We start from the raw sequence: 14,178 nt of genomic DNA, 5'->3' as shown, positions 1-14,178 counted from the left end.
GATGTAGTGCCAGACAGATTTATATTTAAAAAAAAATAGAAGAATTGTCAAGGAACCTTCTTTTTTGTTGTTAATCAAAGCAGAATAAAGACTGTAAGAAGACTGTGGTGCAGAGAGATAGCAAATAGCTCAGCCTGTTAAGACGCTGTCTACATGAACCAGAGGATGCGGGTTCAAACCCCACTCTACTCTTTAACCTGAGGCTTTCCTTTGCAGGCTGACTTCCAGGAGAACAAGTTAAAAGCAGCACAGAAAGCTGTGTGAAGTGCGCTGGACCAGTGGCGCAGCGGACTATCCCGCAGGATACCTTGCCGGTGGATGCTCCACCGCTCGGTTCAAATCCCGTGTCGGGTCCTGAAAAATAACCCATCGATGCGTAAGCAGTGGGGGCGAGGGGGGCCGTGTCCTCCTCGTTGTTTCCAGATAATAAAGTGGTGGGGTTATAGCGAAAGAATACACAGCAAGCTGAAATATTATAGTAGGATTAGAGAGAGGAATGGGTGGGGTTAGATAAAGGAAAAGGTGGAGCTAGAGAGAGGAAGGGGGGGAGTTAGCGAGAGGAAGAGGTGGGGTTAAATACAGGAAGGGGCGGAGTTAGAGAGAGGAAGGGGAGGGGTTAGATAAAGGAAGATAGCTACAGAGAGGAAAGGGTGGAGAGAGAAACAAATTATAATAGATGAAATATCTATTATATCAGATGATATTTATCATATATCTATAGATCACATGGACAATATATGATATCTACAATATATTGTAGTAATCTAGTAATAGATATCATTTATTATGATATCTATATCATTTATTATGATATCTACTACTATAATATAGATGACAACAATATATTGTTATGTAATAGATATCATTTATTATAATAGTTGTTAGATCATCTATTATAATTTGTTGTTTCTCTCTCCACCCTTTCCTCTCTGTAGCTCTCTTCCTTTATCTAACTCCGCCTCTTCATTTATCTAACCCCGCCCCTTCCTTTATTTAATCCCACCTCTTCCTCTCTCTAACTCCACCCCTTCCTCTCTCTAGCTCCACCTCTTCCTTTATCTAACCCCACCCATTCCTCTCTCTAATCCTACTATAATATTTCAGCTTGCTGTGTATTCTTTCGCTATAACCCCACCACTTTATTATCTGGAAACAACGAGGAGGACACGGCCCACCTCGCCCCCACTGCTTACGCATCGATGGGTTATTTTTCAGGACCCGACACGGGATTTGAACCGAGCGGTGGAGCAACCACCGGCAAGGTATCCTGCGGAATAGTCCGCTGCGCCACTGGTCCAGCGCACTTCACACTGCTTTCTGTGCTGGTTTTAACTTGTTCTCCTGGAAGTCAGCCTGCAAAGGAAAGCCTCAGGTTAAAGAGTAGAGTGGGGTTTGAACCCGCATCCTCTGGTTCATGTAGACAGCCTCTTAACAGGCTGAGCTATTTGCTGCCTCTCTGTGCTACAGTCTTCTTACAGTCTTCATTCTGCTTTGATTAACAACAAAAAATAAGGTTCCTTGAAAAAAATTCTAAAAAGTTTTAAATATAAACCTTATATAAATCTGTCTGGCACTACTTTTCATATGGGGGTCCACGGGCAAATACATATCACCTTCACATGAAAATGTTTGAGAACCACTGTGATCAAAGAGACAGCCATAGGTGAATGGGCAGAGTGACTGTCTGGTGAGCAGAAGGTCACAGGATCAAGACCCGACTACAGGAGTGTGTCTGGGTGTCTCTAAACTAGACACAACTGCTCCTCTGTGAGCTAAAGCTGGGGAACATTGGACTATAAGAAGGGTGGTGGGAAAAGGAGAGACATTTTGAGAAAAAGGAAGGGAATGGATGCAATTCTAACTCAGCTTCATGTAAAATCCTGCTACAAGCAATTATGTATCCGAATACTGAAATGTTAAAACTAGCATTTCTAAGAAGGGGGAGTATGGATCCCAAATATGTGACAAAGATGAGTTTGATTGCTTGCATGCAATAGCTACTTCTGTTCTCATCATTTGATTTTTCAGTTTGCAAAAAGCACACTGCACACATAATATAGGCTGTAGGCTAATAGCAAACACAAATAGGTCTAAATAAGTACATGATAAATAAAATACGAAACAATGTTCCTAAATGTCGAGGTTTCAAGCCAGGATGACGTGCATTCAATAATGACATCAAAGTGCATGAGTGAGCATTACTTTCTGTGGGACATAATTTACAGTGCAATGTACACAATGAAAACCCTATCTAATTCAAGGTATTTTAAGTGCATTCAGGTATTATGAATCAATGAATTGAGTGCTAACATGTAATGTAAACATACACAACAGGACAAAGGTGAAACAGTAAGCACAGCGCTGCAGGGAATCGAACCCTGTTCCCAGCAGAAACCAGGTGTACCGACTACCAGCGCTTTCTTTCCATGTTGACACCATATGTCCATACTTGCATGAAAATGAATGAAAAGATATGAATAACCTGGCTTTACCAACACAGCTCTCCTTCAGTGTTTAGTGATTGACCTGTAATCACACAATATACAATTTTTATATAGCATCAACATCATCTATAGCCACTATAAACCCTATACATCAGCTATTTGAAAACAGCTGATCTACAAGCTTGTTGATCAGCTATTTTCAACAAATCAGACCCTTAAACTAAGCTAAACATTCTAAGGAGCATGATAGTGATCAGTGAGTATGTTTATGAATCATTACATTTGACTAACATGGACTGTTGTTAGCTTTAAGCCCAAGCTGCAGGTTACAGACAGCCCAGTATACAATTATACAATCCCGGTCGATCTAAAAACGAATCCACTGTATTCACCAACTCACCAGGTTATTTGAGCATTAAATCGTTTGCTTTGCCACTTTAACCTGTATGCTGCTGCTGCTGCTAATGCTATTCATCTAATTCAGTAGCTTCAGATGATGTGAATGAATGGTCCGTCACCTAAACTGTTCCCCCCGGCCCACACACATAGGTTCCTATCACTACCTCCACACATGATGTAACAACTGTTGTGTGCCAGTGGTTGTAACAAACACAACATCACTAAGCTGTATGTAACCCTAGGAAACCCAAAGACAGTGCATGAGCGCCATCTACTGGAATATTTAACAGTGGGTAGCAATATTCAATAAATCACAATGTGAATAAACAAGAGAAAAGCTCAGCTGTCAGCAGACAGGGCCGCAGACAGGGCCGCAGACAGTGAGGTGGGAGGAGTGCAGTTCAGGAAGTGACCTCACCTAATTGTCATTGTTACCTTGGTTACATAAAAGTTCAGATAGGTGTGATTTCTTTTTCCATAACCACCTAGTTTTACTGTGTGGAAACACCAGGGAGCTAAACCGCTCCCCGGCCCCACTGTACTGCATCCCCGTACACCAGGGGTAACAGAGTACATCGATGAGTATGTGCTTCAGTGCCTAGGCGGGACTTGAACCTGCTTTGGCCTTGTTTACAAGGTCGCCTAGGTATCCACGCCAGAACTCGCTTGCCTATGGCACCTCCACACATTTCCACATGTTTCTTTAGTGCTTTTAATTGTGGCGTTTAAAACATGCTTCAGATTAAAGAAGAACCACTGTAACTCCCACTGTCCCTTCACTTCCTTAATTACTGCAACAAAATACATTTCAAAATATACATTGAAAATGATTTAGTTTAGCTTTTTTTATGGAAAACACCCTCTGTCATTTTTGTGATTCTATTAAAAAAGCTAACTGTGAAAAGAAGCTCTCTGCATGTTCAAAGGTCCTGGGTTGAAGTCCCACAAATACCAGAACAACATTTTGAAGAATCTTGACGTTTTAAACAAATCCTTATTATGGCCACCCCAGCACTATCTTTTCAGATGGAGGTCTGCGGCCAATACGTATCAATTTTAGTAATAGTTTCCACTTTTTTATGCCAGATTTCTTCCACTACACAGGACTAGTATAGTATCCCTACTGGTGTAGGGGACACTAACATGGTATACAGTGAAATGGATTAAAACTGAAGGCTTTTTGTGAAGTGTCAAACAAAAGCTCAGTGGCCCACTGAGTAATGGCGCCTGCCTTTGAAAAGAGAGGTTGCAAGTTCGATTCCCGGTTCTGACGTGTGTCAAGGTGTCCCTAGCATCTTGCCAAATTTGGAACACTTGTTTTTTAAAGTTTTAAATATAAATCTTTCTTATAGGGGCCATATACATATACATATCAATTTTGGGGGTCCTTGTCATGAAGTGGTTTGAGAACCACTTTAACTAAAAAGACAGCCATAGCTGAATGGGTAGAGAGGCTTCTTAGTGAGCAGATGGTCACAGGTTCAAGACCCAATCTCAATGAAAACACACACACTTCTGGAATACAACTCAAATCCCACGCTGTCAGATGGGAGTCTTTGATATGGAAACTTTTTTTAAAACAACTGATTGAGTTGGTTTTGGTAGTTGTAGGCTATATTTTTAGTCTACAAACCCAATTCTTAAACAATAATGTTAAATATTCAGGCTAAAAATATGTCATTTTCATATCATTCAAACAGTTTGTATTTTTTTGTAGTTTGCAGGGGGGACAGGTTCCATTCTGAAGTGATCCACCCTGGCATCTCTCACCTTCTATTTATATCTAATAATCCAGTCTGGAGTGAATGGATCCCAGTTTGCTTGCAATCAACACTAATGATAATGACACTAGTGTGTGTGTGCGTGTGTGCGTGTGTGCGTGCGCGCGTGCGTGTATGTGTGTGCGTTCTTCATGTGACTACTACTAGTGAAGGTACTGGGGTCTTCAATGTACGTTTTTCAAGCCACAAGGACCCCTGTGTTAGTGAGCACCACCTACTGTCTGGCTGCATTCCAATATTTAACCGTAGGTAGTAATATTCAATAAATGTGAATAAACAAGCTTAGTTTGAGATGAACAGTAGACACAGAAACACACAGTTTAGGTTTTGTTACAGGGGTTAACTGTTCATCGATGAGTATTGGCTTCAGTGCCTAGGCTGGACTTGAACCTGTGGCCCTGTTTGCAGAGACCACAGAGGTGTCCACCAACCATCCGTCTGCCTACGGCACCTACACACATTTACACACGTTGATTTTAGTGCTTTTAAGTGTAGTTCCTGGATGCATGTCTTCAAAACATGCTGCAGGGTAAAGGAGCAGGAAGATTTGAACCCACGACTTTTGGATCATGTAGACAATGTTCAACACAGTGAGCTGAGCTACCATGCTGCCTGCTCCAGCCCAGTTTTTGTTTTGCTTTAAGTGACAACAAACAACGATAAAAACACAGAACAGATTTTCGTTTTTGTATATCGTGCTGTCTAGAATCTCTAGATGTTTGAAGGTTTATGGAGCACAATGGAAACAAGCCTCTGGCTTTATTGCGATGAATCCGTCCATGCAGGTACAATAGTTAATTGTGTTAAGAATCTCTCTACATATATGGCAAAGGTCCTGGGTTCAAATCCTACAAATAGCAGATCTACATTCAATTACTTGGGTAAATATACAAAATCATGTACCTCTGTACTTTTTGCCAACTGTTAAAGGGATACTTCACTTTAGGGCCGGGGAAACATTTAAAAAATATATTAAAAATAAATGAAAAAAGTTATGGAAAATTCATGGCCCCCTCACGCATTAGAGTGTCCTACTAATGTGTGAGGGGGCCTTTATTTTGCCATAACTTCTTTCATTTTTTTAATATATATTTATAATGTTTATTTTATGTGAAAGTGAAGTATCCCTTTAATAAAGCATTCAATCAATCAAAACAATCTTGAAATAATTGTGACAAAGTGAAGGCGAGTTACACGTTTTTTAAAGTTTTTTTATTGTCGTTTTGTTTTTTAAATAAATACAAACCCTTTTGCCGTTTATTAAAAATGCTTGTCTCTAGCATTATTAGGCAGATGTGCACCTTTACAAAGCCATTGTTATGTGTTCTTCTACAGAGCTGGCAAGTGTTGCTGTAGTGTAGTGCAAGTAAAAGAGGAGTATATAGAGTGTGTGTCATGTCAATTCTTATGCTTGATTTGTGCTCCGTCGTATGGCCATGTTGCACGCCAAAAAGCTCTACTAGAGCTCACATTAAGAGGGAATCGCTTAGGAATCTAAATCGTTAAAATCCTAAAAGGATCCCAACCCTAGTTGTGAGCTTGTAGACGGTTTATTTTTGACATTCAACACCGTCGTACGGTGAAGTATAAATCAGGAGAATCTGATAAAAAAAAAGAAAAGAAAAATGAACAAATTCCATGGCACATATTTGTTCCATTGTACTTGATTGCATAGAAATTACTTTTTAAAAGAAAAGAAAAAACATTGTTTTTGTTTTTGTTCTCGTCTAAAAAAAAGCCAGAATTGGTAGTTAAAGCGTACAATGCAAAAAAAAAAAGAAGCCATTTTAATTTCTTTTTTACGATGCATTTCTTTTGGATTAATGACATGAAGCATCACATCTTTGCTGGAATGTTCTAAAAATATGAAACAATCTACAATAATTTGATTCCATAAAATCAACATAGCTGCAGCGTTAACTGATGAACATTAGAACTTAACTGAACTTAAGAACATTGTTAGAATGGAAAATACACATATATAAATGTTCCAGAGAACTCTGCGAAGGGGGGCATTCAAAGTATCCCAAAAACAAACAGAGCCATTACAGGAATAGGACACGTATAATGGATGATACACTTCTGTTCCCTTAATTTCAAAAGAGGAATAGCAATTTATGAAAGACAAAACAAAACAAACCTTTGTTTATTCCTATATCTTTTTCTCCACATCTACAAACCTACTCCGACGTCAATTCGGAAAATATGAGCGTTAATAATCATCAACAAAAAACAAACAATTACAATGATAACAAAAAAGATAAAACAAGTCATTTACAGTCAACATACAGATACAGTATATATCATCGCTGTCGGGTGGAAACCTCACATGTCCAGAACTGTTACTTTTCAGGATTCAAATGCAAAATTAGCAAAAGTATCAGATCGACAAGCTCAAAACGCGTCGCTTCGCGTTGCATTTTTTTTTGCTTGTGGATCTGCTTTTGTGTGACGCTGTAGTATGATCGAGTAGGGCGTTAATTTACGGAAAAATACAAAAAGTTAGAATATGGAGATAAGAGGTTTCTGCCCGACAGCAACGATATTAGTTGTGTCAATGTGATACCCCACTATGGTCCAGAACTGGCTGAGGGGCCGGGGGAGACAGAAAAACAAAATTAAAATGAGATAAAATGTACAAGCTGGTGTACTTTCTTCTCTCAAAGCCACTGCTCTCTCCCACATTCTCTGTGTGTGCGTGTCCCTGTGCTGCGTGGCTGCTAACTTAACTAGCTCACCTAACTAACCAACTCACCTAACTAACCAACTCACCTAACTAACCATGAGAGGGAGCAAACTCAGTTGAGCCCTTTATCTCCAGGATTCGTTCAAGGACTGACGACTAGTCTAGCACACCAACACACAAATTAAGGCCAATTGCTTCCATTTTCACCACTTCAGTTCTATATTACTTTGTTGCGCGATGGACAGCGGACATAGAATAAATCTATGAGCTTGTAGTTAGTTTTGTGGACATTTTTAAAAGATTTATGAAATTACGACCTGCCCAAAATAGGGACTCAGGACTTTATAAAGTGGTTAATTCCACTGAATGCTTAGCGGACTGATGGTTGACATAACATTCGTTATTTTCGACAGTGGAAAAGCATCACTGCGTTTCCGCTGCTGGGTCGTTTTGACATAGACATTGATAGCCTTCAACCTCTTCTTCTAACTCTTTGGCATGGACAACGATTCTCTTTTCTAACTGGGGTACTGTGTGTCCCTATTGCGCGCGTATCGTCTTTCTCAGCGCCCCAACTCAGTCCACATCTGTGTTCTTTCTACGTGCGTCTTACAAATATGTGTGTTGGTGTGTCAAGAGTTAGAAGCAGCGCAGCCAAGACCCCCAAGGGATCCTTTTTTTCTTTTCCAAGGTTTTTTTTGGGGGGTTCCAAAAAAAAGGTAACCAGGGTGTGTGTGTGTGTGTGTGTGTGTGTGTGTGTGTGTGTGTGTGGTCAGGTAAAGGGGTGTTGTTGTTGGGAAGGGCTTTGTGTTGCCCACAGTGTCCACACTGACCACCCTAACAGGACACTTCGGTGGACTTGAGCACCTTGTCCACGCTGCTGTTGCCCGTGGCGTCGTGCGTGTGGCTGCGGCTGCGGCCCTCGTTGGTGTGTGAGCGCGAGCGGTTGCCCTCGTTGGTGTGCGAGCGGGAGCGGTTGCCGTCCATGGAGGCCATGCTGGAGCCGGAGGCGGTGCGCGAGCGCGCCAGTCTGGTCATGCTGGCCGAGGGCACTGGGCGGGGAGGAAGAGGAGGAGGAGGAGGAAGAGGATGAGTCACGTTCAGCGATCAGTCTGTTATTGTTGAGATATTTGACAAATCGGTTGGCAAATAATGCTTTATGCTCCGTAGTACAATTGCAATTTAGGCATTTAGCAGTCACTCTTATCCAAAGCAATATAGGCAAGGTAAACGCTTACATCAAATGCAGAGAGACAGTAAACTAGGATCACAGGTAAACCAGGCGAGAACCTAGCATCAGTCTAAACAATAATACTATCAAAAATATAGCAGATCTTCAAGCTTGTAGATCTGCTATTGTTGGTGTAAAATGTTAGTGTTGCATTATGAAGTATAAATCAGGCTACCATGGATTGGTAGTTTAAACCTTAGAAGTAGAGGTGCAATAGTTATCAATATCTTTTCATTCAATATGAGTTATATGTTATAACTTTTTAGCATAGACCTTGTCAATGAATACATAACCCCCAAAAATATGGGTATAACTTCATTCATTCATGAACTGAAATGTTTAGTCTGGAGGGCTGGAGTACTCAAATCTCGCCACCAGGAGGCAGACAGTCCTCTCTTTTCACACCGAGTGTGCTTGGTTAACTTGGTAAAAGGCCAAGTTTAAACACTCACACATTCCTGGGTATTGCTATAGTGGACAAAAGGGGAGGCATTGTCTGCGCGTTTCTCGCATACTTACTGTATCCCATGCCCTGAACGAAGTACTTGAACGCCTCTGTCAGTTTGGCAGGCTGCAGAAAGAGAGACGGAGAGAGAGATTTAATGAGTGACATGAGGACTGATTATGGTATTTGTTGACATATCACTGTTTTAGCTGGCTTCTCTTTAAGTGGGCCTGTGAACAGCTGCCTCTCTGTTAATGATGTGCGAAGCAGGCCAGTGAATTAGAGCAACATGCCAACTGTGGCTCACGTCTGTTGCCTCCTTCCTAATGCTCTTAAAGCACAGCCTTCTTACAGAACCTAACCCTAACACCCCCAACCCCCCACAAGCCACTGATTATCCAGCCGTTCCCCGGTCCTCTCTAAGACATTATCCACTTCAGCCTACTTCAGTGTACCATTGCTGTCGGGCAGAAACCTCTTATCTCCATATTATAACCTTTTGTGTTTTTTCGTAAATTAATGCCCTACTTGATCATACTACAGCGTCACACAAAAGCATCAAAAGTAGCAGATCTACAAGCTCGAAACTCGAAAAATAGCCGTGAGCTTGTAGATCGGCTATTTTTGGACTAAACATAGTTTTTTTTCCCTGAAAAGCGACATAACAGTTTTTGGACATAATTAAGGATTCCACCCGCTATTTTTGAGAATGTGGGATTTTTATTTTGGGGGGGAAATTACATTTTTGGTAGCTTTTTGAAATTGGAATAGTTTTTTGGGGGAATTTCTTGAACATTTAAAAAATATATATATTATAAAATTTGTTTTGCTTATATTATTGAAAATCTTCCCCTATAATGACATGTCCAAAACATGGGAGTTTAACTGGGCCTTAAAGAGCTCCTTCTCTCTCAGCTCTCATTCACACGATAAAAAAACAAATATACACACCTGGTCAGCCTGGGGCTGTCCACCACAATCAGCCATCTAGGGGTAAAACAGGAATACAGAAACAGGTTATTAGCATTTAGCATGTTTAACAAAACACAAATGACACACGCCATTACCCCCCCAACTCCCTCGTTACATGTAACCGTTCCCATTTACTATGCCTCCTGGACGGTTAACCTCGATAAAGTGCGCCTGCCGTGGCATAACAGGTGCCTCATTTGCGTTGGGTTGTGTAACCATAAAAAGGGTGTTAGAGGCCAACGTAAGCAGGTTAATGGGAGTAGATCGTCTGCATGCTCGTCCTGTTCGGGGTTAATGTGTCACCAGGTAAACGAATGCTGAGCCAACGGAATCTTATCAGCCCGATGCCCAAAGGGCTATTAATACCCTGAATGAGCTCTCTAATGGTTCTCTCTCTCCTCACCTTGAGCAGTGTGGTCTTTGTCGGGTCCAGCTTGGTGTTGCACTCCACCTGTGAGAAAACAAGAGGAACAGTCCTTTAAGTAACGCATGTTTTATGTGTTCAGTTTTGTTCTGTGCAGAGGTGTAGTAAAAAATATTTAACATTCTAAATGTACTTGAGGAAAATTACAAAAGCATTGGTATCAAAATGTACTTAAAGTACGAAAAGTAGAAAGTGCTCATTACGCATAATTGTAGTGGAGTAAAAGTACAATTATTCGTCTCTGAGATGTAGTGGAGTAGAGGTAAAAATACTGAAAATTGGAAATGTTCCAGTACAGTAAAAAAAAATACCTCAAAATTTTACTTAAGTACAGTACTTGAGTACATGTACTTAGTTACTTTACACCTATATGCTATCTGTCCTGGAAGGGGGTCAACCCTTTTTGTGATCCTTTCCCAAATTTTCTATATTTTATTTTATTCTCCTCGATTGAGGGTTTATCAATAGCAGATGCATGGACTCAACTAAATAAACACAAGACCTTTGGGATTGGTACAATGAATGACTAAGTTCCAAGTTCAAATACAGTACATGTTGAATGCAGGTATTGCCATGACCCATATTCTCAACCTCAAATGTGCATTGGAAAATGAACAGTGATGTAAAACATTCATGTTAAAGACAGCACGATATCCTGACAAATTGGTCATGCTTGTTGGTGGGGTTACGGCCCAGGAAAACATTTGATGGTATTTTGCTTCCTTCTCGACCTCCTAGGTCACGTTAAAGTGTTATCCTTCCAAAGGTTAATCTTGAATGTTTCCGGAGGCTTAAATAACAAACCGAAAACACGGCTGACACATGTCAGCTGGGTAAGGAGGATGAGAAGTATAACCAGGTGGTATTAATGATTTTCCTGCATTGTGCAAAGTGCAAACTTTAACCCTATATATACACACCACCATACTTCTTTGAATAGTCTCTCGAGATAGACAGTTGATTCACACAATTTTCTGTAGCAATTGAAGATTGCTATTGTATACGTATGATGAATAGCAGCTATTTCTGAACATTTTTTAACGTTTTTGGGGGTAAAAAAAACATAATAATTATTTTTTAATTTTAGCTTTGTTGGTCTAAAATGACATGCCCCAAACAGGGACGCTGTCCCTGGAAAGTGGCTAAACTCACCACAGCATCGACGGCAGGAGAGCTGTCTCCAACCACCAGCATGGACGGACACCTGCAACCAACCAGGCCACACACACACACACACCAGTTAGAAACGCTGCTGGTCAAAGATTACCATCATTTGTGGTTTTATCTTTCAAGTTGAACATGGAGGAAGTTACACGCTTGTTTAGTTTTTTTTAACAACTCACTTGAGCGTTCTGACGTTAACGTTGCTTCCGGGGATCGGCCTCTCGATTTCCAGATCTCGCCGGCTGCAGAGAGGAATACAAAACAGATGAGGTTACAGCCCGAATTTGAATTTAACTTGCTGCTAAAGATCCTCAACATGCTGCTTAAGATCCTTAAGCTCAAGTCAGCATGCATGGCTGTTTCATTGATGCCGACTTTGCCCTGAGTAATTCTGTCCCAGAGGAGGTAAGGTGTTCACGTACGATCCAGTGGCCAATGGGATATCAACGTATATTATGTTTATGGCTACACATGCCCTAAGGCCAGGAAACTTTTCAGGCCGTGACCCCTCAAAATAATCATGTTTGAACTGGGGACCCCCACCCTGACAAGCACTTGGAATTGTAGGAGAACTGAGGCATTACATTTTGTTGTTCGACAGATAAATATTGTGAAAATGTTTGCCTCTTTCTTAGGTAATATCTGACTAATTTGGCCAATGTTTGACGCTTTTTTATATGCAATGTATAAATAGTTGAGTTAAATTGTTGATTCGTTTTTCCCCCTTTTTTTTCAACAATCTGTTTATTGAAGTTTACAAGAAAGACAGTGGTGAAAGTGTTCAAAACAGTTATGGAGCAAACTGTATGTTGGTTTGTTTACTGTTGAGTGAGAAAACAATGTTGCACATTAACACATTGGGTGCCAAAACCGTATATATACGGTTTTGCGCATACTAACGTTGAGTGCCAAAACCGTATATATACGGTTTTTTGAAAAAAAAAATCCTTTTTTTTTTTTTTTTTTTTTCCTTCACAGCAACAGGAAATATCACTCCTACAAGATTTAGACTCCAATCCACCTCCTGGTTAACTTATGACTTCAAAAACCTGTATCTCGGCTCCTGTGCACTTTTCTTTTTTACAATGTTAATTTAACTATTTTCAACTGGCTGCAACTATGGAATGGATTTCCGAATGTTTTAAATTTTTTCCCCCCAATTGTACGAGACCTGTATGTGTGTAATGAGGGGATCACCGTGAGGACGGTGATCACTGAAAATATTTTGTGACTACTTGAAAAAGGTTCAAAATGTTTAAAAAGTCCTGGCACTCAAAGTATAATATTTTAATAAACCTCTGGCACCCAATGTGTTAAGCTAATCATCTGGGGGCCCCCAAAATAATTTGGGGACCCAGTTCCCAGTTTGGGAACCACTGTCCTAGGCCGGCAGGGCAGTGTTTGGTGCATTTATTTACCTGTTGTAGGACTTGACAAAGAGCTGTAGGTTGAACTGGTTCATGCCGTTCAGAATGTGGTGGCGGTAGGTCAGGATCATGTCGGGGTTGTTCTGAATCTCGTCCTGTTAAGACGTGGACAGACAACACAATGATAATGACCTTTATTTATGTACCACTTTTCATACATAGACATTCAGCCCAAAGTGCTGTACAATGCAGCAAAAAATCTAAACAGATTAAAAACAATACAGACAAAAATCTAAAACAGATTTAAACAAAAACGAAACAGCAACATCAAGGTGCTGAGCAATACATCTCATAAGATGCTAGTTTAAAGCTAAGTTAAAATGGTGAGTTTTCAGTTGACGCTTAAAGATGTCGACTGTGCTTGCCTCCATGATTTCTTGAGGTAATGTGTTCCACGGATTCGGGATGTAATTGATTAATGCAGCATCACCATCATTTCAGGACCACAATGGAAACAAAGTTTAGCCTTTTAGCATCATTGTATAATCGTACTAATGTACTATTTGCAAAGTATTCAATCAATCAAAAAAATATATATTTAAAAAAATACTTCTGGGTATTAACTGTAATATAATAGTAGACCTGCCGAAGAAGATCTAAAGTCGAATCTAAATGAAACAGGGAGCCAATGTAAAGTAGCCAAGACTAGGGTGATATGCTCGCAAGAACACAAATCCGTTCAATTTCCACCGTAACCCAAAGACCTGGAGCCAGCAGCAGTGCACTGCAACAGCTCCCTGCCCTGTGCGTGTGGCTGGCCTCTGCTGGACTGGATTACTAACAGTTGTACAGGATTGTCGACCTGATGTGATTTAGGTAGAAATAGCAAAAGTCTCACATAAAGTCCTAAGCTGCAGGCCTCTCTCTCTCTCTCTCTCTGTGTGTTAACCACTTAAGTCCATAAGTCGAACAAGAAGTGGTTGCCCAAGCCCTGGCCTATAGAATGACATGTAACAGGTAGAAAGCAATGAATGAACATACCTTTCCAAAGAGGTGATTGATGAGCATGTCAGGCAAAGCGTGGGCCCAGCCAGTGACCTGCAATGATGACAGTCACAGATGCACATTAGTTTAGCCATCATGAGGCATTTTCTTCTTTTTTCAAACAGAAGACACTCTTGATGAAGATCCAGAGGGACCGAAACGTCACGTCGATGCTTGAATAAAATGTATTTACTTTACTTATTTATTTCCAGGACAGTGCA

The 14,178-nt window shown here is 40.6% G+C and overlaps 1 protein-coding gene across 1 annotated transcript in view; it reads right to left on the bottom strand.

The window, feature by feature from the left end:
• Positions 1-5,814: 5,814 nt before the first annotated feature.
• ndrg1a (N-myc downstream regulated 1a) overlaps positions 5,815-14,178 on the bottom strand; it is a 43,660-nt gene continuing 35,296 nt past the window's right edge. The window contains exons 9-16 of the mRNA XM_080442963.1: positions 13,955-14,011; positions 12,965-13,068; positions 11,726-11,788; positions 11,535-11,586; positions 10,362-10,409; positions 9,938-9,973; positions 9,061-9,112; positions 5,815-8,362 (exon numbers count right to left, since the gene is read on the bottom strand). Coding sequence (XP_080299089.1) covers positions 8,148-8,362; positions 9,061-9,112; positions 9,938-9,973; positions 10,362-10,409; positions 11,535-11,586; positions 11,726-11,788; positions 12,965-13,068; positions 13,955-14,011 — 627 coding nt within the window. The 3' untranslated portion in view covers positions 5,815-8,147. The remainder of the gene's footprint in view (positions 8,363-9,060; positions 9,113-9,937; positions 9,974-10,361; positions 10,410-11,534; positions 11,587-11,725; positions 11,789-12,964; positions 13,069-13,954; positions 14,012-14,178) is intronic.

The sequence above is a fragment of the Gymnoscopelus braueri genome (genome assembly GCF_963280865.1).
Source record: "Gymnoscopelus braueri genome assembly, chromosome: 11".
NCBI classification, from domain to species: domain Eukaryota; kingdom Metazoa; phylum Chordata; class Actinopteri; order Myctophiformes; family Myctophidae; genus Gymnoscopelus; species Gymnoscopelus braueri.
The sequence above is the reverse complement of the archived record's forward strand: the minus strand, read 5'-3'. Positions and strand labels throughout refer to the sequence as shown.